At 59.0% G+C, this 25,363-nt stretch overlaps 1 protein-coding gene across 8 annotated transcripts; it reads left to right on the top strand.

Annotated features, from left to right (window-relative positions):
- Positions 1 to 1,553: 1,553 nt before the first annotated feature.
- On the top strand, positions 1,554 to 25,311 carry APC2 (APC regulator of WNT signaling pathway 2). Of its 8 annotated transcripts, none has more exons than XM_049787905.1 (15): positions 1,554 to 1,625; positions 8,040 to 8,198; positions 8,322 to 8,412; positions 8,500 to 8,680; positions 11,925 to 12,033; positions 12,135 to 12,251; positions 13,342 to 13,419; positions 13,535 to 13,633; positions 14,770 to 15,160; positions 16,886 to 16,981; positions 17,810 to 17,949; positions 18,269 to 18,346; positions 18,492 to 18,608; positions 19,179 to 19,393; positions 20,141 to 25,311. In XM_049787905.1, exons 1-15 carry the CDS (start codon positions 1,572 to 1,574, stop codon positions 25,170 to 25,172), a joined length of 6,957 nt encoding a protein of 2,318 aa, XP_049643862.1. In that variant the 5' UTR covers positions 1,554 to 1,571; the 3' UTR covers positions 25,173 to 25,311. The 8 variants fall into 8 exon arrangements, with proteins under 8 accessions (XP_049643862.1, XP_049643859.1, XP_049643864.1 ...); XM_049787902.1 differs by having other exon boundaries at positions 1,606 to 1,625; positions 7,974 to 8,198; XM_049787907.1 differs by lacking the exon at positions 1,554 to 1,625 and adding an exon at positions 5,035 to 5,594 and having other exon boundaries at positions 7,974 to 8,198.
- The last annotated feature ends 52 nt before the right edge of the window (positions 25,312 to 25,363 follow it).

The raw sequence follows: 25,363 nt of genomic DNA on the forward strand, positions 1-25,363 counted from the left end.
CAAATAAAACCTGTGGGCCAGTTTGAGGACCACTGCTCTTGAAGGGTGCCTTATAGGATGCCAGGGTTATGGCTCCAGCCCCTAACCCTTGATTTCTGAGCCTTTGCCACTGTTTGCTTTGGACCCTGAATTCTAACACCAAGGTTAGTCAAGGTGCTGTTGGGTCTGGGTTCATACCGCCAGGGGGCCCCCAGCTCTGCCACCATTTTTAGGGTCAAGAGTCCTAGTGAGGGGCCGGGTAGGTGGCGCTGGAGGTAAGGTGTCTGCCTTGCAAGCGCTAGCCAAGGAAGGACCTCGGTTCGATCCCCCGGCGTCCCATATGGTCCACCCAAGCCAGGGGCGATTTCTGAGCACATAGCCAGGAGTAACCCCTGAGCGTCAAACGGGTGTGGCCCAAAAACCAAAAAAAAAAAAAAAAAAGAGTCCTAGTGAGGGGCCGGGCGGTGGCGCTGGAGGTAAGGTGCCTGCCTTGCCTGCGCTAGCCTAGGACGGACCGCGGTTCGATCCCCTGGTGTCCCATATGGTCCCCCAAGAAGCCAGGAGCAACTTCTGAGCGCATAGCCAGGAGTAACCCCTGAGGGTCACAGGGTGTGGCCCAAAAACCAAAAAAAAAAAAGAGTCCTAGTGATGCAGAGTGTGGGTGCAGGTACTGGGTATCTTACCTGAGTGATTTGAAATACATTAGTAGTCCATTCATCTGGGAGTGACCCCTGCAGCCTGACCTAGACAGTCTTAGGAACAGACTGGGCCCTTTAAAGATACCTGAATATAGCCTTGGACAGGTGCTCCTGAACCCCTCGGAATTCCCTGCAGGTTTGTTTCAAGACTCCCACCAGCACACACAGGCCTTTCCGGTTCCTTGCCACATTCCAAAGAGCGAAGTGCCCTTTGGGGGAGCTATTCCCAGCTGCGTTTGGGGGTTATTCCAAGCTCAGCTGCAGGCTGAGCTCCATTCCATCAGCCAAATATCTTCCCTTAGCCCTTTTGTGGTGGCGCTCATGTCAGTGACTCCCAGTAGCCGCCAGGGGGAGCCCCTTGATCCGAGCTACCCTGCTCTCCCAGTGGTGGGCCAGGCCTGCCTCTACCCCGGAGCTCAGACCCCCCACAACAAATGCCCCAGCCCATCACCTGAGTGTCATCTGCACAGTGCAGGGCGCACGGGCCCCCAAAGCCAGTACATCCCAATATTGGTTTTGGGGCGCTCCACACCCTCTGGGCTAAGTGACTCAGAAACTTGAGAGATCCGGGGTCTAAGACGTGGCCCCCCTTCTGCAAGAGCAGATGTGGGTGACCAAGATGTGGGCCACCACCCTCACGGAACCATCCGCAGTCTTGAAGGTCTCCCCTTGACTCACACGACCCCCCCCCAAGGGGCCCAGTCCCTCAAGACACCCCCTAGGTGTCCCAGGCCCCCACCCCTTCATTGTCCCTTCCCGGGAACAGTCCCCGCCTCGGCCCTCCTGGGTGACCCTCCCTCCCTCACGCGCAGGCGCGGGGCGTCGCCGGGCGCTGCACCCCCGCACCCCTAGGAGCAAGGGGCGGGGCGCGGACAGTCCGGGCGCCTTGGCTCCATGGGGCTCCTGGGGCTTCTGAGCCTGCTGCACTCGGCCTTCTTCGGGGACCAGGTAGGGTGCGGGCTGCGGGGGCGACCCTGGTAGGGTACTTCGGGTGGCAGCTGCTACAGGGCTCCCTGCCCCGCAGGATATCCGGGTATGGGGTCTCTGCAAGTTGCCTTGGCAACTGTTGCCCAGGAAACGGCCTTGGGGGGTTTCATGGGCCCTGAACCTCTCCCCCGCGCCTTGGTGAACCCCCCTTTTCTCAGACACACCCTCCTCGCATCCGAGTCTGCGCACGCGCTGGAGACCCCCCTCCAGAGCCGCGCTCCCTGGCTCCGGGACCCCACCCCCAGCCTGGCTCTGCGCTCGGCCTCAGTTTCCCTGTCTGGGCCTTCCCTGTGGGCCTGCAGAATCATGGCGAACCCCCCCCCCACCCCCACCCCCGCGGAGCGCGGAGTCCGAGCCTGGGGTGCAGAGGAGCTCAAGGTCACTGCTGAAAGGGGACCGGAGCCAGCGCACGATGGGGGGTCCCCCAGTTGCCCCAGGCCGGGAGGCACTTGGGCGCTGTCCGTGGTACTGACCTCCATCTCAGCACTGAGTAGGCCAGGCCTACCCAGCTCATGCACCCTACCTCACTCCGGGGTCCCGGGCGTGGCTGGGCCAGCTGTGAGGATGGGTCTGTTCACCCGGGGGGCACTGCGACCACCCCACTGCACCCGACTGCGGGACTCAGCAAACCACTCCCATCATGCGGGCTCCTCTCCCAGCCTGGTGCATCGCGACGGGAAGCTGTTAATCCTCCATTTAACTTTGCCCTGGAGCCCCCAGTAGAGGGAAGGGGTGCAAAAGAAGGAACCTGGGACGATCCCCCCCACTCTAGAACTGGCACCATGTAACAGGGGTGCAAGGAGTTTGCTTTCCCCCTTTTTAATCCCTCCGAATTGTCATTGAGCCATTTTATTTTTTTGGTTTCTGGGCCACACCCAGCAGTGCTCAGGACTTACTCCTGGCTCCGTGCTCAGGGGTCACTCTTGGCACGGCTCACGGGACCCTATGGAGTGCTAGAGACTGAACAACCCCCATGCTGTATCCTTTAGCAGCTGAGTTTGGAACTGGGGCTCCTTGGGTGGCAGGCAGGCTTGTTCTGGAATGTTCGATGCTGCCTCCATGCAGTGGAGGATCGGGGAGGGAGATTGTCAGGGGTTTGGTGTTGTTGAGCTTTGGACACAAGGGTATATGTTTAGGGGCTTAAGTTCCCTTGGCTTTAGGGTCTCAGTCACATCTTAGGTGGCAGTAAGGGAGACGGGTGTCTCCTGCTTGAATTTGAAGCTTTGAATGCCCCTGTCTGTCAGCTCTGAGATTCTGCTTGGGACCCAGGAAACCAATATCATTTGGACTAGAGCTATAGGACAGTAGGGAAGGTACTTGCCTTGCACATGGCCAACTGGGTTTGATCCCCAGCATCCCATATAGTCCCCTAAGCTTACCAGGAGTTATTTCTGAGCACAGAGATGGAGTAAGCCCTAAACAATGCTGGGTGTGGCCTACCCCACAAAAATGCATTAAGGGCCCGGAAAGATAGCACAGTGGCGTTTGCCTTGCAAACAGCCGATCCAGGACCTAAGGTGGTTGGTTCGAATCCCGGGGTCCCATATGGTCCCCCATGCCTGCCAGGAGCTATTTCTGAGCAGACAGCCAGGAGTAACCCCTGAGCACCACCGAGTGTGACAAAAAAAAAAAAAAAAAAAAAAAAAAAAACAAAAAAACAAAAAAAAAACCAACAGGAGCCAGAGTGGTGGCACAACGGTGGGGCACTTGCCTTGCATGTGACTGACCCTGGACAAACCTGGGTTCGATTCCCGGTGTCCCATATGTTTCCCCCAAGCCAGGAGTGATTTCTGAGCACAGAGCTAGGAGTGACCTCTGAGCATTACCGGTTGTGGCCCAAAAACACCTAACAGAAAATAGATGGAGGAAGGAAAATGAGGGTATAGGGTGGGAACAGAATAATTCAGACACGACCCAATAATTCTGGAGAGCTAATGAAAGTAGACAGTGTAATAAAGTCTTCTCCCAGCCCCCAAGGTCGGATCAGCCCAGTAAGTTCACCACCAAGACAACCCATCCCTGTCCTATACCATTTTCTTAAGACCCCACCTAGTGCTCCATCTCCACCATAATGTGAGTCTGCAGCAAAGAAGCCCCCTGTTTAAGGAAACCCTCTTTTTTTTTTTTTTTTTTTGGTTTTTGGTTTTTGGGTCACACACAGCAGTGCTCAGGGGTTACTTCTGGCTTTACGCTCAGAAATCGCTCCTGGCAGGCTCAGAGGACCATATGGGATGCTGGGATTCGAACCACTGTCCTGCATGCAAGGCAAATGCCCTACTTCTATGCTATCTCTCCGACCTGGGCCTGGAAACCCTCTTTTATACTTGCAGCTGCACATGGTGGTATTTGGCCCAGAGGGGACACTTGTGTTTGATTTTCCTGATGTGTGTGGTTGGGGACTTGGTTCAAATACCCCAAAAATATTTCCAAAAGGAAAGAACATGGGGCCGGAGAGATAGCATGGAGGTAAGGCATTTGCCTTTCATGCAGGAGGTCATCGGTTCGAATCCCGGCGTCCTATATGGTCCCCAAGCCTGCCAGGAGCAATTTCTGAGCCTGGAGCCAGGAATAACCCCTGAGCACTGCCAGGTGTGACCCAAAAACCACAAAAAAAAAAAAGGAAAGAACATGCATCCCTCATGTTTGACGCCCCATTTTTCAGCTGAAATACAGAGTTGGAGGGTCTGAGAGATAGTACAGTGGCTAAGGTGCTTGTATAATGCAAGTGATTCTGGATTCAATCCCCGGCGCCCAATATAATCCCCAAGCATCTGAGTACAGAGACAGGAATAACCCCTGAGCACCATCAGGAATGGCCCAAAACAAACTAACCAACAAAGAAAAAATAAAGTCGGATTGAGGATCAGGGTGATAATACAGCAGGGAGGGCACTTGCCTTGCACACGACCGACCCAGATTCAATCTCTGTCATCCTACCTATAGGGATCCCTGAGCCCCACCAGGAGTGACCCTGAGGGCAGAGCCAGGAGGCAGTCCTAAGCGCTGCCAGTGTGGTCTCCCCTCCACACCCCCATTGCTCAAAAAAAAAAAAAAAGAAAAAAAAAAAAAAGGAAGATTCTTTAAACCCAGGGAGAAAGAATCTGAATGTGTGGGACACATGTCTGAGGGCCTAGCTTCCCTCCTGAGTGAGTCAGGGGTGCAACCAGAGACAGGAAGAGAGAATAAGACAGAAACCCAGGGACATAAGGTGGGAGCACAATCATGGCAGTAGGGAACTGACCAAGATCCAGGAGACCCCCACACACACCGCCCAGGGTCCTTGCCTGTCCCCCAAACCACCCAGGCCTCTCAGGGAAAGCCAGTCCGTATCCCGGGAGTCTCATCACGCCTGTTCCCAGCGGCAAGACAGGTCCCAGGGGACGATGCAAGCCCCGCCCGCCCCGCAGCTCCCCGCACCCCCACACCCCGCTGATGTAACCTCCCAGCCCGGATCATGGACTCGCACGTTCCACCGACCCTGGAGGGCCTCGGAGGCCTTTTCGCCCTAGAACCGGCCGGGCGACACAGGGTCCTGGGCCTTGGGCTCCCCCTCCCCGAGCGGGGGTCACCCCAGCCCCGGGCCAGCCGGCAGACCCGACACCCCGCAGCGGCCGCTGGACACCGCCCCGGGCCTCGATTGGCTGTTGCCATGGCATCACCCCGTCTTCCCGCGCAGCCATTGGCCGCCGCTCCCGCATCCCGCATCTTCCCCCGCTCGCTTGGGTGGTCTCGCCCATCGCTGCCCGGCCTGGCCCGCACCCGGCTTTGTCTGTCCCGGAGCCATCGATGCGCGCCGCCCGCAACCCCCCCGCGCCCCACAGCCCCGCACCCCGAGGTCGCCCCGGCCCAGGCGGGCGGGGAGCTCGGGCGGGGTCGTGGAGGAAGACCCAGGCCCGGGCACCCCCGCGGGCCCAGCCCTAGGGATTTCAAGTAAGCAGGCGCCTCTTCCCCGCCTCCCTCGGGTCCCTGTCCCCCTTCCCTCTGCTAGGAGGAGAAGCGGAGTTTCTGGGGTGGGGTGGGGTCCCCGAGAACACACCCACTCCAGGGCCCCAACACAGACCGATGTGTCCTAGGAGGGATGGGCGTTGGGGCTTTGCACCTTTCTGCAAAGCCGGGTTTTGGATTCAGAAATAGTAATCCCTTTTCCCCAAATGCACTCTTTCATCAGATAGATGACCCCCTAGATCTCAATGATTTTCTCTTCTGTGAGGATCTTTCAGGGAGATGTTTCCCGCCCCCCCCCCAAGTCCATCTTACAGAGCCTAGGGGCAAGGGGCAGGGAGGAGGACTTCCTGGAGGAACTGGCCAGGAGTGGGGCCTCTGCAGGGAAAGGGCACTGGGGATGGAATCCGCCCCATGACTGTCACAGTTTCCTCGCACTGGGCCTGAGCGGTGGATTGTGGGACGCGGGGATATGGCCGTCAAGGCTGCCCTGGCTGGACATGTGTAGGGAGGTGCGGGAAACAGGATTCAGCTCAGAAGAACTGGGGATGCTGCTGTTAAGGGGGACTCCACGCTTGAATGGGGCGAGCCCCAGGCCTGGGCTGGAGCACTGAAGAAGAGGCTCATCAGCCCTGGATGGGACATCAAGAAGGTTGGGAGGGGGTGATTTCTGTAGTGGCCTGACACCTATCTCGCCCATGCAGGACCCTGAGAGCGTCATTGGGGATCCACCTTGCCTTGGGCAAGGTTAGTGTCAGGGTGGGGGTCGGAGGTTGTACCCCCTGAAGTTCCTCAATTGATGATGCCTCCTCTGCATGTGCCTTGGGGTCTTCCCCACCCGCACCTTCAGCCCAACCATGGCCTGACTGATGCTTCTCCCCATTGGTCAGATGGGAAAACTGAGGCAGCAGCAGTACCCAGACTTTCTCTTATTTTATTTGGAGGGTCACACCCGGTGATGCTCAGGGGTTACTCCCAGATTTGCATTCAAGAATCACTCCTGGTGGTGTTCAGGATGCCGAGAATTGAACCCGGGTTGGCTGCATGCAAAACAGGAATCCTCCCTGTCCTATGGCTTTAGCCCCTGCCCAATCTTCTGAGAACTTCGGGGACCTCATTGCAGTCTGGTCATACCTTTGTACTAATTGAGGGGCCTCAGCTTTGCCCTTTAGGAAATCTGATATTCCCTGGGACACAGAACTGTGACAAGAAAGTCAGGTGGCTTTTTTTTTGGTGGGGGGGAACACACCCGACAGTGCTCAGGGGATAGTCCTGGCTCTGCATCCTGGAGGGGCTCAGGGGACCAATTGTGGTGGTGGAGATTGAACTCCACCACATGCAAGGCAAGCACCCACCCTCTCGCTGGTCTATCGCTCTGACTGTTCAGGTGACTATTTGTCAGAGCAGGTTGGGGTCCCCTGACTGCCCTCCCCTCCTCTGCTTAGGCCCAGGTACCCTTTGCCACCCGGGTGGAAGTGACAGAGCAGGATAAGAAATCAATGAGCAACAGAGGGAGGGAGGCTGGTTGGGGGAAGGGAACGAGCGCCCCCCAGCGGGCAGAGGCGGGAGAGCCGATTTGGGGAGGGGGTCCCCGGAAGGAAGGACGCGGTGGAGCCAAGGGCTGCCATTGGCGCTGCTCAGACAAAGGCGGAGGGAGGGGGCGAGTGTGGATGGGAAGGAACAAAGAGGGGAGCAGGACAGGAGGGGGGCGGGACAGAGCAGGCAGGCAGGACCAGGGCGAGGTGGCCGGGGCCTGCTGGACCGAGGGAGGAGGCTGAACCCGAGTGGGGAAGGGTTGGGGGACACACAAAGGACTGTGCAGCGAGACTGGCAGCGAGGCAGAGCCCAGGGGGTGGGGTACAGGACATTGCCACCCCCCTGTCCTCAAGGGTACAGGTTTAACTAGGGAAACCTCCGGGGATCCGACCATGGCAACGGGAATGTGGGGCTCAGAGGCGTGCAGGTAGGAACCCATGGGGGTGGGGGGAATGCAGCGATCGTAGGGTCTGCCACCCCTGCGTCTCCACCATTAACATCTGTGGCTGGGTAGGGGGTGGACTTTACTGTCTGTCTGTCCTGCCATCATCCCTCACTGGCTGTCAGACTGTGTGCTTGATGGCAACGGGTTGATCAGTTGGTGTGTTGGCTCAGATGCTCAGGGACGGGGCTGTTTGTCTGCCCCACTAACTCTCAGCTGGGGGGGGTGTCTGTCAGTCCATCCATCCTTGAGGCCTTTGTGCCGCGTGTCAGAGCCATCATTGCTGGTTCAGTGTCTCGCATTGTCCTGACCGTGTCTGTCACTCCATCTGCCACCCTGCTCTGTCCCCTCCAATTCTCCCTGCCCTCCCCACTACCCCCTCCATCTAGCATCATCCTGCCCACAGCCGCGCCAGGACTCGGGGCCCACCCCCTGTGCCCCCGCTGTGTCCCCAGACGCTGCAGCTGCTGAAGATGATGAGCTCCGTGGCCCCCTACGAGCAGCTGGTACGGCAGGTGGAGGCGCTGCAAGCCGAGAACAGTCACCTGCGGCAGGAGCTCCAGGATAATTCAAGCCACTTGTCCAAGCTGGAGACGGAGACCTCAGGCATGAAGGTGTGCAGAGGGCCTGGGTGGGCATCCAGGGCCCCCCACAATGGGCTATGACACCAGGGAGTAGAGCTGGGGGCAAGCCCACACCCCAATGATTCCTGATTCCCTCCAAACACCCCCCCACAGGAAGTGTTGCGGCACCTACAGGGCAAGCTAGAGCAGGAGGCTCGAGTGCTGGTGTCATCTGGGCAGACGGAGGTGCTGGAGCAGCTAAAAGGTGGGGAGCCAGCCCGCTCCCCGATCTGGGTACATTGGGACTGTCCCCAACTGACATCCACTGACCTTTACCCTGTCACTACTCTAGCCCTACAGATGGACATCACCAGCCTATACAACCTCAAGTTCCAGCCCCCGGCTCTGGGTCCTGAGCCCACTGCCCAGACCCCAGAGGAAAGCCCTGTGCATAGTTCTGGGCCATCCAAAGACAGCTTTGGCGAGCTGAGTCGGGCCACCATCCGGCTGCTGGAGGAACTGGACCGGGAAAGGTGAGGTCCCCCACCAGGTGGCTCCGCCCCCTACAGGATTCTACCCCTTCACTGATCCTTAGCTACAGGCTCCACCCACTGCCATGAGCCCCATCATCCCTGGGACCAGCCCCCCCACCTTTTATGCCTCCATTGCTCTTTGGGTTCCATGCAGCGTTTCTGCCCCACTTTCTGGCCCAGCTGGCTTCAGCTAGAAGACAAAGAAGAAGGGGGGCGTTCCTGGCAGCTGACAAGGCTCCTGGGAGATGTCTCCGGGGTCCCCAATATGCAGGCGTTGCCAGGAATTGAGCAATGGTCATTGCCCAGGCTGAATGAGGCCCAATGCCAAAGGGCCTGAAGGCCGCCTTTGTGGAGAGAGGGCTTCGGCCCAAGAGACCTGAATCCAGGCCAGAGGGGGTGGCAAAGTCTAGGCGCCTGCTTAGCTTGGGGTCAAATAACTTTTCTGAGGTCAAATGACCGTTCCAGAGTCAGTGCTCATACAAATCCCAACTGCAGACTTCTGGGGAGGACAGAGTTTCTGTTTTCCCTGGAGGAGAACTTATTTATTTACTTACTTACTTACTTACTTATTTATTTATTTATTTATTTATTTATTTATTTATTTATTTATTTATTTTTGGTTTTTGAGTCACACCCAGCAGCACACAAGGGTCACTCCTGGCTCTATGCTCAGAAATCGCCCCAGGCAGGCTTGAGGGACCTTATGAGATGCTGGGATTTGAACCACTGTCCTTCTGCAAGCAAGGCAAACATCCTACCGTTGTGCTATCTCTTCCACCCTTATTTTTTAATTTTTGTTTTTTTAGGCCACACCCGGGCAATGCTCAGGGGTTACTCCTGGTTCTGTGTTCAGAAATTGTTCCTGGTGGGCTCGGGGGACCATATAGGATGCTGAGAATCAAACCCAGGTTCATCTGGGGTTGGCCACGTGCAAGACAAATACCCTACCACTGTGCTATTTCTCCAGCCCCAGGAGGAGGATTTTTTTCTTTTTCTTTTTGGGATACACCCTGCAATGCTCAGGAATTACTCCTGGCAGTGCTTAAGGGATCCTATGGGATTCTGGGGATCAAATGTTGCACGCAACATCCACTCCAGCCTCTGAAGGGAGATTTGGTATTGGGGAATGTGTACAAATTAGAATAGATTTGGGACTGTAATGAAGTACATCCAAGAAGGCACTTGTCTTGCATGTGGTTGATTCGGGTTCAGTTCAATTTCCAGCATCCCATAGGGTCTCCTGAGCACCAATAGGAGTGATCCCTGAGGCAAAGCCAGATATCAGCCCTGAGCACTCTAAAGTGTGACTCTGAAAAATATATAATAATAAAAAGAAGATGGGTTTGGAATGATAGCACAGTGGTAGGGCATTCATCTTGCATGTAGCCAATCCAGGACGGACCTTGGTTCATCTCCCGATGTCCAATATGATACCCCGAGTCAGGAGCATATAGCCAGGAGTAACCCCTGAGCATCACAGGGTGTGGCCCAAAAAAGAAAGAAAGAAAAGAAAAGAAAGAAGAAAAGAAGGAAGGAAGGAAGGAAGAAGGAAGGAAGGAGGAAGGAAGGAAGGAAGGAAGGAAGGAAGGAAGGAAGGAAGGAAGGAAGGAAGGAAGGAAGGAAGGAAGGAAAGGAAGGAAGGAAGGAAGGAAAGGAAGGATGGAAGGAAGGAAGGAAGGAAGGAAAAGGAAAGATGGAAGGAAGGAAGGAAGGAAGGAAGGAAGGAAGGAAGGAAGGAAGGAAGGAAGGAAGGGGAGAGAAAGGAAGGAAGGGACAGGGAGAGAAAGCAAAAAAGGAAGGAAGGAAGGAAAGAAGGAAGAAAGAAAAGAGATGGAGAGGGGCCCGGAGAGATAGCACAGCGTCGTTTGCCTTGAAAGCAGCCGATCCGGGGCCGGGCGGTGGCGCTGGAGGTAAGGTGCCTGCCTTGCCTGCGCTAGCCTAGGACGGACCGAGGTTCGATCCCCCGGTGTCCCATATGGTCCCCCAAGAAGCCAGGAGCAACTTCTGAGCGCATAGCCAGGAGTAACCCCTGAGCGTCACAGGGTGTGGCCCAAAAACCAAAAACCAAAAAAAAAAAAAAAAAAAGAAAGCAGCCGATCCAGGACCAAGGGTGGTTGGTTCAAATCCCGGTGTCCCCATATGGTCCCCTGTGCCTGCCAGGAGCTGTTTCTGAGCAGACAGCCAGGAGTAACCCCAGAGCACTGCCAGGTGTGGCCCAAAAAAACTACAAAAAAAAAAAAAAAAGATGGAGAGAAAGAGACAGGGGAAGGAAGGAAGGAAGGAAGGAAGGAAGGAAGGAAGGAAGGAAGGAAGGAAGGAAGGAAGGAAGGAAGGAAGGAAGGAAGGAAGGAAGAAGCGAATGAAGAAGGAATTTGAATGAAATTATATTTTTGGGGGACCAGAGAGATAACACAGCAGTAGGGCATTTGCCTTGCACACAGCCAATCCAGGAAGGATGGTGGTTCGAATCCTGACATTCCATGTGGTTCCCTGTTCCTGCCAGGAGCAATTTCTGAGCGCAGAGCCAGGAATAGCCCCTGAGCTTCACTGGATATGGCCCAAAAATCAATAATAATAATAATAATAATAATAATAATGAGAAATAAGAATTAGAACTGACCTCTCAGTCTCTCTCAAAGGACCAGAAGTTACAAAGAAATTAATTACTGGGGCCGGAGAGATGCATGGAGGTAAGGCATTTGTCTTGCATGCAGAAGGACGGTGGTTCGAATCCCAGCATCCCATATGGTCCCCGAGCCTGCCAGGAGCGATTTCTGAGCATAGAGCCAAGAGTAATCCCTGAGCACCACTGGGTGTGACCCAAAAACCAAAAAAAAAAAATTTAATTACCTTCCCTCCTTTCACCCAATATTTTTTTTCTTTTTAGGCCACAACCTGTGGCACTCAGGATTTACTCCTGGCTCTGTGCTCAGAAATCGCTCCTGGCAGGCTATGGGAACCATATAGGATGCTGGGGATCGAACCCGGGTCCATCCTGGGTTGACAGCATGCAAGGCAAATGCCCTACCACTGTGCTATCACTCTATCCTCTCCTTCCACCCAATTTAACCAGAATCTGCAGCCACCCCACTCCATGCTAGTAGAACCCTCGTGCAAGGCAAACACTTTCCCACCAGGTGTGGCAACAGGCTGCACCCCACAAGCAATCACAACATAAACCCCACTTGCTCCCGGGTTCCCCCTCTAAGAGCCCAAACCCACAGCCAGTCCCACCTCCCCACAGGTGTTTCCTGTTGAATGAGATCGAGAAAGAAGAGAAGGAGAAACTGTGGTATTATTCACAACTACAGGGTCTGTCCAAACGCCTGGACGAACTCCCGCATGTGGAGACGGTGAGAGGACAGGGGTGGTGGCTGCGGCTCGGAGTGAGGGGAATCATGTTGGGGGACCTGTCCAAGGCCTTCCTCACTTAGGCCCCACCCGCCCTGCCCAGCAGTTCTCGATGCAAATGGACCTGATTCGGCAGCAACTGGAGTTCGAAGCGCAGCACATCCGATCGCTGATGGAGGAACGCTTTGGCACCTCAGACGAGATGGTGCAGCGGGCTCAGGTGCGGTCTGTGGGGGCGAGGCCCAGTGTGTGCAGCAACACCTCATGTGGGAAAATCAGGACACACACCTTGTAGATGGTGTGAGAGGAGCCCGGGCCTGTGAGTTGTTATATCATGCCAATGGAACAATTAGAATTTAGATTTTAGGGCCGGAGAGATAGCATGAAGGTAGGGCATTTGCCTTACATGCAGAAGGACCAGGTTCGAATCCCAGCATCCCATATGGACCCCCGAGTCTGCCAGGAGCAATTTCTGAGCATAGAACCAGGAGTAACCCCTGAGCAAGCGTTGCCAGGTGGGACCCAAAAACCAAAAAAAAAAAAAAAAAATTCAGATTTTAAGTCAGGGGAGTCTGATATGGGAGGGGTCACCTACTCATGGATGAATCCCTGCATAACCTATTGTAGACAGACTGGGTCACTGGAGGGCCCAGGTATCTGCCACCAGCTCAGAATCAGAGGGTAGAGAGAGGTGGGGCAGATCCTGCTTTGAACGGACCTAGATGCTCCAGTTGCTGATGGGCAGAGCCAGAGGAACCTCAAGGCAGAGCCTGAGAAACATAGGGTGTGTCTGGTAAACAGTGATCAGAGCCACATCTGAACAGGGCCTGAAAGTTATCGCAGTCTGAACAGAACAGGGGGTGGTATTTTGGTCTAGGATGGAGTCTGTGTTGGGGTAGCGTTTCAGGCAGAAGGTGAGAGCTAGGGGAGCGGTGGCACAGGAGTAGGGAGTTTGCCTTGCACTCAACTGTCCTAGGACAGACTGTGGCGTCCCCATATGGTCCCCCAAGCCAGTAGCAATTTCTGAATGCATAGCCAGGAGTGACCCCTGAGCATCCTGGGTGTGGCCCCCCCCAAAAAATAAAAGAAGGTGAGAGCTAGATACCAGGGATGGGGCTTAGAGTTGGCTGAGTTATGGGGAAGGGTGGGGCATGCATTGGCAGTGTTTCCATGCCAGGAAAGGGTTGTAAGTGGCTCCCTCACGGAGTGGAGCATGGCCACAGCCAGAGAGGGTGGACATGTCCAGCAGAAAAAGGGTAGTGCGTGGAGTCTTCTTCCCCAGGAGGGTTTCCAGAAATTTCTTTCTGCAGATTCGCGCTTCACGCCTGGAGCAAATTGACAAGGAACTACTGTCTGCCCAGGATCGGGTGCAGCAAACTGAGCCTCAGGTATACAAGCTGAACTTGTCCCCTTGGGGAGGCTGATGGCCCTGCAACCCCAGCTCCCATTCCTAGTGTGGATGGAGTCCCAGAACGGAGCCCTAGACTGGCGTTCTCCCCACAGGCTCTATTGGCAGTGAAGCCTTTACCAGTGGATGAGGACCCAGAGCCTGAGGTCCCCACACACCCCGAGGATGGTGGCCCCCAACCAGGCAACAGCAAGGTGCGAGGGACATGGGAGGGTCCAACTTTGTGGAGAAAGCAGGCGAGATGGGGAGGGTGCTTGATATGTACCCAGCGACCTGGGTTCAACCATGGCATCACCTAGGGTCCCTGGAGTTTTGCCAGGAGGGACCCCTAAGTGAGAGCCTATAGTAAGCCCTGAGCTTCGCTGGCTGTGGCCACTTCCCACAAAAGTATCCTGGAGGGTCCAGGAAGATGGTACAGCAGGGAAGGCACTTGCCTTGTGTTGCATAAAATAATTAACGATGGGGCTGGATGGCGGTGGATGGAGGCCTTTGTGCTTAGGCCCCAACCACGTGGCTTCATCCCCATCCAGCTGGCGGATTCCAGGCCCAGGTAGTCAGCGTAATCAAGACTCACTCACAGGCAGGCTTCAAAAAGAATTATCTTTATTCATGCCCTAGCCACCACAGGTGTGTGGCCTATGTCAACCTTTTAAGCATTCAGCTATATTTTGCTAGCCCTGCATCTTATCTCCTGTTAGCCATCTTCCCTTTGGGCTCCATGCGGCCCAAAGATCCAAAAGCCAGGAAGCCAAGCCGGGCCAAGAAAGAAACGGCAAAAGGGCCGAATCCCCTGGCTCAGAGGTTTATCTATCCTTTTCCAGAACCCTCCCAGAAATGGGAGGTCTTGCAGGTAGTTACACCTATTATCCGGTTCCCAAAACTCCTCCCAGATATGGGCGGGTCTTGGGGTACACCACAGCCTTGCACACTGTTGACCCGGGTTCAATCTCTGGCATTGCAGAGGGTCTCCTGAACACCACTAGATGTGCCCGCTCAAAAGTGTCAAAAATATGGATATATATTGGAGGGGGGCAGGCAGTCTATTACGTTGGCAAGCTGATAAGGTCTTCCCTTCCTTATATTTTCCTTGGGGTTCCCCAGGCATGGGAGGAACCAGAAGCAGGCATGGTGAGGCTGGTACCTGCCTTATGTTTGGGGGCCACCCCTAGGACTATGACTGAAGGGGGTATGATCTCCTTGGGGGTATGCACAGGATTCCCTCCCACCCCCCCATATCATGTGGGTGGTCAGGTGAGCCAGCAAAGAGCAGTGGGGGCTGCTGATCGGGTGGCCAAGACTTCACCTCATGCCCCCCACTCCATCCCTGCAGGTGGAGGTGGTCTTCTGGCTGCTGTCCATGCTGGCGACGCGGGACCAGGAGGACACAGCCCGCACGCTGCTCGCCATGTCCAGCTCCCCCGAGAGCTGCGTGGCCATGCGGCGTTCGGGGTGTCTGCCACTCTTGCTGCAGATCCTCCACGGCGCCGAGGCCGGCCCTGGGGGTCGGCCCGGGGCTCCCGGAGCCAAGGACGCACGCATGCGGGCCAACGCCGCATTACACAATATAATTTTCTCGCAGCCCGATCAGGGTCTGGCGCGCAAGGAGATGCGGGTCCTGCACGTGCTGGAGCAGATCCGGGCCTACTGCGAGACCTGCTGGGACTGGCTGCAGGCCCGCGAGGAAGGGCCCGAGGGCAGTAGCGGTGCGGGAGGTGGAGGAGGTGAGCAACAGGCAGGCCTGTCTAGGGTACCTGCTCCAGGGGGTCAGACCTGCGCTCCCTAAGCTGGGCTTGAGCCTTCCGTGGCTGGGGCCTCATTGGGAGCTCTGCCACACCATGGGCATTGGCATCCGCTGCCCTGTTTGTGCCTGGAGCTAGAGAGAGTCGCTGAGTGGATTGAGCGACATCAGGGAAAGTTGGGGACACCAAATAGTGAGGCTCCGCATTTTCCCAGCAAAATGCAAAGGAAACTTGGGAGAAAAACACAAGAAGGATGAGGTGGGAGCTCTAGTTCAGCATGTAGGGTGCTTGCCTGGCTGGGACTTATCTGATCCGGTTTGATGCCTGGCATCCCATAGGGTGCCCCCAGCCCCCTCCAGGAGTGATCTCTGAGCGCAGAGCCAGGAATCAGCCCTTTAGCATTGTCAGGCGTGGCCCCCAAAACAAAATAGAATAAAACACAAGCACGGAGGGGTCCTAGATATATAGGGGTTATGGTGGTAGCCTTGCACGGTACTAATCTCGGATAGACCACTAAACACTGCCAAGTCTGATCCCCCCAAAAAGTAAATACAAGTAAAGACAGAGAGGAGGGCCAGAGAGATAGCATGGAGGTAGGACATTTGCCTTGCATATTGAAGGACGGCGATTTGAATCCCAGCATCCCATATGGTCCCCCGTGCCTGCAAGGAGCGATTTCTGAGCATAGAGCCAGGAGGAACCCCTGAGCTCTGCCAAGTGTGACCAAAACAAAACGAAAGACAGAGAGGAGTGAGGATTATTTTACTTATTTATTTAAACACTTTTTTTTTTTTTTGCCATATCCCGTGATGCTCAGGGATTATTCCTGGCTCTGAACTCAGTAATCACTCCTGGTAGGGACCAAGCCATCGAACAGTAGGGTGTTTGCCTTGAATGTGACCAACCTGTATTCACTCTCTGGCATTCCAGATGGTTCCTTAAGCCCTCTCGGAATAAGCCTTGAGCACCACGTAGGAGTATCACTGGGTGTGGCCCCAAAACAAAAATAAGTTAAAAAGGAATTATTCCTGATGGGACTTGGGGGCCATATGGGATGCCAGGGATTGAACTTGGATCGACCACATGCACGGCAAATGTCTTTTTTTTTTTTTTTTTTGGTTTTTGGGCCACACCCGGTAACGCTCAGGGGTTACTCCTGGCTATGTGCTCAGAAGTTGCTCCTGGCTTGGGGGATATGGGACACCGGGGGATCGAACCGCGGTCCGTCCAAGGCTAGCGCAGGCAAGGCAGGCACCTTACCTTTAGTGCCACCGCCCGGCCCCACGTCTTACCCACTCTATTATCCTCTCAGCTGCTTATGTAATAAGTTGGAGTGGAGTTTGGGGCCATATCCAGAGGTGCTCAGGAACTGCTCCCGGTTCTGTGCTCAGGAGTGATCCTGGCAGTACTCAGGGAAACATTTATCCCAGAAATAGAATGAGCATTTTTGTTGCATGCAAGGCAAACACTTCATCCCTGTACTACACGTACTACCTCTTTGGTCCAGTAAGAGGCATATTGTCTCTTTTCTTCAGGTGATACTCAGACCCTTGGGTTCAGTGGAGGGAGATTCTGGGAGAAAGTCCGGGCACAGCTTTCTCTATGGTGTCTGCCATTGGGGGATAGAATGGACAGGGAGGGGTGGGGGTTCCTGGCAACAGTGCTCACTGTGGCCAGGCTTGGACTGACTGTCGCTTTGGCCTACAGCACCTGTCCCTATGGAGCCACAGATCTGCCAGGCCACCTGTGCTGTGATGAAACTGTCCTTTGATGAGGAGTACCGGCGTGCCATGAATGAGCTGGGTGAGTGAATGCCCCACTCTTGCTGCTCTTCCAGCCCAGGGGGGCTTGCACCTATCCTGCTACTGGGGTTTTGAAGAGGCTGAAAGTATGGGAGGGCAATCATAGAAGGCTTAGTTTGGGAGAACGGGACCTCCCTTTCTAGACGCACTACCAAAACAGGTGAGGCACAGGGCCAGAGAGATGGCACAGCAGGGAGGGTGCTTGCCTTGCATGCAGCCAACCCATGTTCAATCCTCCACATCCCATAAGGTCTCCCAACTACCACCAGGGGTGATCCCTGAGTGCAGAGCCAAGAATAAGCCTAAGTATTGCCAGATGTAACCCCTTCCCCCCACAAAAAAAAAGGGTCTGGAGTGGGTAAAGCATTCATTTGCCTTGCACGTAGCTGATCCGAGTTCTATCCCTGGCATTCTATATCCCATATGGCCTTCAAGCCCACCAGGAGTGAGCCCTAAATACTGCCAACTGGACCCCCCCCCCCAGAACCAAGAATTATAGGTGAAAGCCAGAGAAGTGCTTGCCTTACAGGCAGCAACCTTAAGTTTCTTTTGTTTGGGGATACTCAGGGATTACTCCTAGCTCTGTGCTTAAGGCATCAATATGCCTGGTGGGGTTTGGGGTACCATATGGGGTGCCAGGTTAAAACTTGGGTGGCCCATGTGCAAGACAAGTGTCCTCCCCACTGGACTCGAGTCTCTCTAGTCCCCCGAAGTGGTCTCTTTGGATTCAGAGCCAGTCTGGAGAGCATGTGGGTAGATAGGACATGGGGCACCCCGCCTGCCTCCAGCATTGATACCTCTCCTCTGCCCTCCTGCATTCCCCCCACAGGTGGGCTCCAGGCCGTGGCAGAGCTGCTGCAAGTGGACTATGAGATGCACAAAATGACTCGGGACCCCCTGAACCTCGCACTGCGCCGCTATGCGGGCATGACCCTCACCAATCTCACCTTCGGGGATGTGGCCAATAAGGTGCCCACTGCAGGCGCTGCTCTTGCCCTGAAGCCCAGCCTGTAGGCAGTCCCGTTCAGGAAGGGGGCCCCTGCTGGTCACATACAGGCAAAAGAGCTTATGGCTGGTAGTCTTGGAGGGTTGGGGCTGACACCCCCAAGGGACCAATATCCAGTGAAGAATATAAGGGGGACCATTTTTTATTGAGCCTCAATTTCCTCATCAGAGCAGCTGGGTAGCTGCTCCCGGCTCAGGGCACCCAATGCCAGGGGGAGACTTAGCAGAATGGGGGTATCTGTCCTGGGATTGATAGTCCTGTTTCTCCCACACACACCCTCAGGCCACCCTGTGTGCACGTCGGGGCTGCATGGAGGCCATTGTAGCACAGCTGGCTTCCGAGAGTGAGGAGCTGCACCAGGTAAGCAGGATGCGGGTGGGGCCGGTTTCCCAGGAAAGAGGTTCCTTGTTACCCAGAATCCAGCTTCTGCAGCCCTGATGGGCACGGAGAAAGGGGCTGTTCCTGGCTCCTCAAGCCCACGTGGCCCTGGCCCTCACACCCCCAGGTGGTGTCCAGCATCCTGAGGAACCTGTCCTGGAGGGCGGACATCAACAGCAAGAAGGTGCTGCGGGAGGTGGGCAGCATGACCGCCCTGATGCAGTGTGTGCTGCGTGCCAACAAGGTGGGCCATGGGGCATTGCGAGGGCAGGGCCAAAGGAATGGGAGAGGGTGGTGGGCGTGGCCACATGAGCATGGAAGGAGAGGGGCGTGGCTACAATGGCATGGCAAAGGAGAGGTGTGATCACAGGAGAATGGAAGGGGCGTGGCATGGCCACAAGGACATGGGATAGAGGGGCGTGGCCACACGGAGAGGCAGTAAGGGGCGTGGCATGGTTACAGAGACCTGAATAGGGAGAGGGAAGGGCAAGGATATAGGAGGGGCGTGAAGGATAGGACAAAAGGATATGGGAAGAGTGAGGGTGTGGCCTGACTGGGCGGGTCAAGCGAGGGGCCCAATAGGGAGTCAGGGGCGTGGCCACAATGAAATGGGGGCATGGCCCGGTTGGGTGGGACCAGGCAAGGGGCCCAATGGTAGCTGCCTTGATTTGATGCCTATCACCAAGCACAGGTAGACAGCAGGCAGCTCCAGGCCAGATGGGTCCTGCTTTGCCACCCTCTGGAGAGATAGCGGGGGGAGGGGGGCTGGACCCCAGGCCCTGACCATCCACTCCGCTCTGCCCTGCCCGTACAGGAGTCCACTCTGAAGAGCGTGCTCAGCGCGCTGTGGAACCTGTCAGCTCACAGCACCGAGAACAAAGCGGCCATATGTCAGGTGGAAGGCGCGCTCGGCTTCCTGGTGAGCACGCTCAGCTACAAGTGCCAGAGCAACTCGCTGGCCATCATCGAGAGCGGCGGTGGCATCCTGCGAAATGTGTCCAGCCTGGTGGCCACGCGGGAGGACTACAGGTGATTGGGAGTAGTACAGGGTTCACTCTTGGAGGATCTTATGGGATGCCAAGAATCAAACTCCAGTCAGAAGTGTGTGAATCCAGCACCTTCCCCATTGTACTATTACTCTGGCCCCCAATATTTTGGGGGGGCCACACCCAGGAGTGCTCAGGGGTTACTCCTGGCTCTGCACTCAGAAATCACTCCTGGCAGGCTCGAGGGAACTATGGAATGCTGGAGATTGAACGTGGGTCGGCTGCATACTAGGCAAACGCTCTACCTCATGTGCTATAGCTTCAGCCCTGGCCCCCAATTTTATTTTATTTTTTGAATGTCTGTCATCTTCAAAGACTTGTAACCTCATCCCCTTTACTCCAGAACATCTGGATGTGGCCCCAATGAAAATTATTATTTTATGGGCAGGGTCTAGATTTGGGGATGGCTTTGAGCTCAAGTGCTGGGGAAACCAGACATAAGGATGGGTGTGTGTGGGGGGGTCAAACCAGGGTTTACTGTGTACAAGGCCAAAGCTTTCCCCTTCCCTGCTGTCCTATCCCCCCAGCTCCAGCCCATTTTATTTGCAAGGTCAGCTTTTCGGTTTATGTGACTTTTCGGTTTATGTGAATCCAAGCCCAAAAGGGTCCTGGATGGGATCTAAGAAACAATCTATCCAGGAACCAGGGAAACGGCACCCTATGGAGGAGGCCAAAAGGGCAACAGAGCAGGGGGTCCCCAAGTTAATGCACCCCCATCCCCGGCTCTCAGGCAGGTGCTGCGAGACCACAACTGTCTGCAGACCCTTCTGCAGCACCTCACCTCACACAGCCTGACCATCGTCAGCAATGCATGCGGCACGCTCTGGAATCTTTCAGCGCGCAGTGCCCGGGACCAGGAGCTGCTGTGGGACCTGGGCGCCGTAGGTATGCTGCGGAACTTGGTACATTCCAAGCATAAGATGATCGCCATGGGCAGCGCTGCTGCCCTGCGCAACCTCCTGGCGCACCGACCTGCCAAGTACCAGGGGGCCACCACCGCTGTGTCACCAGGAGCCTCGGCGCCCAGCCTGTCGGTGCGCAAGCAGCGTGCGCTGGAGGCGGAGCTGGACGCAAGGCACCTGGCCCAGGCGCTCGACCACCTGGACAAGCAGAGCCGGCCGGAGGTCCAGGCCGAAGCGGCTGCCAAGAAGCCGCTGCTGCCCCAGCTCCGCCACCTGGATGGGCTGGTCCAGGATTATGCGTCAGACTCGGGCTGTTTTGATGATGATGATGCGCCCTCTTTGGCCCATGTGGCTGCCGAGCCACCCAGCCCTGCCGTGCTGCCCCTGTTTCTGGGCAGCCCCTTCTTGCAGGGCCAGGCACTGGCCCGCACCCCGCTCCCCCACCGCAGCAGCTCTGAGCTGGACAAAAACAAAGAGGCGGGTGGGGAGACGGCGGTGGCGGCTAGAGCCAAAGCAAAACTGGCGCTGGCTGTGGCCCGGATCGACCGGCTGGTGGAGGACATTTCTGCCCTGCACACGTCCTCGGATGACAGTTTCAGCCTTAGCTCCGGGGATCCTGGGCAGGAAGCGCCGCGTGAGGGCCGTGCCCAGTCCTGCTCCCCCTGCAGGGGCCCTGACAGTGGGCATCGTGGCCGGGCACACCCACTGCTCCGCCTCAAGGCGGCTCATGCCAGCCTTTCCAACGACAGCCTCAACAGTGGCAGCACCAGCGACAGCCACTGTCCCCGCGATCACCTGCGGCCGTGCCCGCTGGTTGCGCTGGCTGAGCACAGGGATGGGCCCCCACGTGGCCAGACTCGGCCCAGTCGGCTGGACCTCAAGCCGCCAGCGAGCCAGGCTGAGGCGGCCGTCCGGGACCCCACAGCTGCCACCGATGCCCAGGTGCGGACGATCAAATTGTCGCCCACCTACCAGCATGTGCCCCTGCTGGATGGTGCATCCAGGGTGGGCTCTGGGCTTCTGAACCCTGTGGGGGCCAAGAAGCAGGCCTGGCTGCCAGCAGAGGGCCTGAGCCAGGTGCCGGAGAAGCTGGTGGCACAGGCGAGACCCCTGTGTCTGTCCCGCTGCAGTTCCCTGTCCTCCCTCTCTTCCACCGGACAGCCTGGGCCCAGCGAGGCTGAGGACCTGGAAGACAGTGATTTGTCCCTGGAGGAGGTGGAGGAGGCAGGTCCTGGGGAGGCAGAGCTGAACGGGCCCTGGCAGGAGCAGCGAGCAGCCTCCCTGCCCTTGGCCATTCCTTTTCCCCGGCGAGGCCGGGGCCTGGTGGAGGACGCCACCCCCTCAAGCTCCTCGGAGAACTGCGTGCAGGAGACGCCGCTGGTGCTGAGCCGCTGCAGCTCGGTCAGCTCGCTGGGTAGCTTCGAGAGCCGCTCCATCGCCAGCTCCATCCCCAGCGACCCGTGCAGCGGGCTGGGCAGCGGCACGGTCAGCCCCAGCGAGCTGCCCGACAGCCCCGGCCAGACCATGCCGCCCAGCCGCAGCAAGACGCCGCCGCTGGCCCCCGCCGCGCCGCCGGCCGAGCGGGAGACCACCCAGTTCAGCCTGCAATGGGAGAGCTACGTGAAGCGTTTCCTGGACATCGCCGACTGCCGCGAGCGCTGCCGCCTGCCCTCAGAGCTGGACGCCGGCAGCGTGCGCTTCACGGTGGAAAAGCCCGACGAGAACTTCTCCTGCGCCTCCAGCCTCAGCGCGCTGGCCCTGCACGAGCACTACGTGCAGAAGGACGTGGAGCTGCGCCTGCTGCCCCCGGCCTGCCCCGAGCGCGGGGCCGGCGGCGGCGGCGGCGGTGGCAGTCCCCCCGCGCCCCATTTCGCCGGGCACCGCCGGCGTCCCGAGGAGGCTCGGAGCCGGCGCGAGGGACACCCCGCCGCCGGGGACCAGGAGCTGGAGCTGCTGCGCGAGTGTCTGGGCGCCGCGGTCCCGGCCCGGCTGCGCAAGGTGGTGTCGGCGCTGGTGCCCGGCCGCCGAGCGCTGCCCGTACCCGTCTACATGCTTGTGCCCGCGCCGGCGGCGCGCGAGGACGACTCGGGGTCCGACTCGGCCGACGGCACCCCGGTCAATTTCTCTAGCGCCGCCTCGCTGAGCGACGAGACGCTGCAAGGCAACCCCCGGGACGCGCCCACCCGGCGGGCGGATCGGAAGAAAACGGCCCCCTCCAGGCAGGTCTCCCGGCACCGGCCACAGCACAGCAAGGTCGGGGACAGCGGCACCGAGCCGACCCGGGGGACGAGCCGAAGCCGGGCGGGGTTGGAGCTGCCAGTGCGTCGGGCCCCGAGCAGCGCCTCCGCGGAGCGCGACGGATCCCGCGGGGCCCGGTCCAGGGGGGACGGGGGGCTGCAGTCTCTGTGCCTCACGACGCCCACCGAGGAGGCCGTGTACTGCTTCTACGACGACTCGGACGACGAAGCCTCGACCGCCGCCGCGCCCCCGCGCCGGGCATCGGCGATCCCCAGGGCGGTGAAGAGAGAGCGCTCGGCCGCTAAGGAGGAGACCTCGCCCACGCCCACGCCCAAAGCCACACCCACGCACCGAGCAACGCCCAGAAACACGCCCACGCACCGGGCCACGGCTCCGGCGCGCGCCCAGCCCAGCCTCATAGAGGACGAGACCCCGCCCTGCTACTCGCTAAGCTCCTCCGCCAGCTCCTTGAGCGAGCCCGAGCAGCCCGCCAGCCGGCCTCGAACCCGGCATAGTGCGGTCACCCGGGACCACGGCCCCGGAGGCGGCCGCGATGGCTCCCCCAGCCCGAGGGCCGAGGCCGAGTTGCTCCGCCGCTGCATCGGCTCCGCCCTGCCCCGGCGCCGGCCTCCGGCGTCCAGCTCACGACGCCGCAAAGCCCGGGCCGCGGCCCGGCCCGAGGACCGGCGAGCCGAGGCGCCCCGAGAAGCCGCCACCACCGCCGACGAAGCTGCGGGCTCGGACCGCGCGTCTGACCTGGACAGCGTGGACTGGCGCGCCATCCAGGAGGGCGCCAATTCCATCGTTACGTGGCTGCACCAGGCGGCGGCCGCCACCACCACCCGCGAGGCCTCCTCCGAGTCGGACTCCATCCTCTCCTTCGTGTCGGGCCTCTCGGTGGGCTCCACCCTGCAATCGTCGCCGCACAGAAAGGGCCGCCGACCGCGGGGAGACGGTCAGGCCACTGCTGCCTCGCGGCCGGACAAACGGGAGCCGCCTCTGGCCCCGCGCCCCGTCTCCGACTCCCGCTCGCCCGGCGGGGCCAAGAAGCCGCGGGGCGCGCAGAAAAACGCGTGCGGGGTGCCGGCTGTCTTGAGGGGGCGGACGGTGATCTACGTCCCCACCACCACTCCTCGATCGCAGACCAAGGGGGCGCCCGGCGCCGCCCGAACCGCACAGAAGAAGGGACCCACGAGCCCGGAGCAGCCAAGCGCCCCCGCTAAGACTCCTGGACCCGGCCAGCAGCGGTCTCGGAGCCTGCACCGGCCCGGCAAGATCTCGGAGCTGGCGGCCCTGAATCCGCCGCAGAGAAGCGCCACCCCGCCTGCCCGCCTGGCCAAAACCCCGTCCAGCAGCTCGACCCAGACCTCACCTTCCTCGCAGCCCCTTTCCCGCAAATCGCCCCCGGCCGTCCAGGCTGCGGGGCCACTCCCTGGCCCCGCGGCCGCGCCGGTGCCCAAGACACCGGTGCGGACCCTCGTGTCCAAACAGCACAAAACTCAGAAGTCCCCGGTGCGCATCCCCTTCATGCAGAGACCCGCCCGGCAGGGCCCGTCCGCTCTGGCCAGACCCACTCCCGAGCCGGGTCCCCGCGGCCGCGTAGGCCCCGAGGGGAGCCCGAGCGCCCGCGGGGGTCGTCTGGGGCTGGTGCGCGTGGCCTCGGCCCGCTCCAGTGGCAGCGAGTCCTCCGATCGCTCGGGCTTCCGACGGCAGCTGACGTTTATCAAGGAGTCGCCCGCGCTGCTTCGCCGCCGCCGCTCGGAGCTGTCCACGGCCGGCTCGGCCACCTCGGCCTCCCAGGACGGGTCCCCGCGCCGCGGCCGGCCCGCGCTGCCCGCCGTCTTCCTCTGCTCCTCGCGCTGTGACGAACTGCGGGCGCCCCCGCGACCCGCGTCCAGCAGCCCGCAGCGTGCGCCTCCGGGCCGGCCCAGCCCCGGCGAACAGCGGCCGCCCCGTCGCACCAGCTCCGAGAGCCCCTCGCGGCTGCCGCTGCGCGCGCCGGTCCCCGAGACGGTGAAGCGTTACGCTTCGCTCCCGCACATCAGCGTGGCCCGCGCGTCGTCCGACGGCGCCGCGCCCCAGCCCGCCCCCGACGCCGCCCGCCGCAGCAGCGACGGAGAGGCGCGCCCGCTGCCCCGCGTGGCATCGCCGGGCACCACGTGGCGACGCATCCGGGACGAGGACGTGCCGCACATTCTGCGGAGCACGCTGCCCGCTACCGCGCTGCCCCTGCGGGGCGCCTCCCCCGAGGGAGTCCCCGACGGGCCGCCGCCTCGCAAGACCAGCGACGCCGTGGTGCAGACGGAGGAGGTGGCGGCCGCCAAGACCAACTCCAGCACGTCCCCGAGCCTGGAGAGCCGGGCACCGCCTCAGCTTCCCCCGGGAGCGCCCGCTTCGCTGCTCGGCAGCGACGTGGACGGGCCCTGCCTGGCCAAGGCGCCTCCCGCCGGCCCCTTCCTGCCCGAGGGCACCGGGGTACCCGCCGGCGGGTTCCCCGCCAGCCGCCACGGCTCCCCGAGCCGATCGGCCCGAGTGCCTCCGTTCAACTACGTGCCCAGCCCCATGGCCGCATCCACCTCCGACCCCGGCGTGGAGAAGGCCCCCGCGCCCCTTCTGGAGTAGCGGCCAACCCGGCTGGCTTTGCCAAACCTGCTCTCGGCCAGGGATTCCCACCCTCGACACCGGGCCCCAGGGTGCGCTGCCCACCCGAGCCCCACACCCCAGCTGGCATTGGCCTCACATCTCACGCGTATCCGCTTGCTTCGGTAGCGTGGAGGTGCGGGGGGGAGCGGGCTGCGCCCTCCACTTGTCCT

The sequence above is a fragment of the Suncus etruscus genome, chromosome 15, assembly GCF_024139225.1.
Source record: "Suncus etruscus isolate mSunEtr1 chromosome 15, mSunEtr1.pri.cur, whole genome shotgun sequence".
Classification (NCBI taxonomy): Eukaryota; Metazoa; Chordata; class Mammalia; order Eulipotyphla; family Soricidae; genus Suncus; species Suncus etruscus.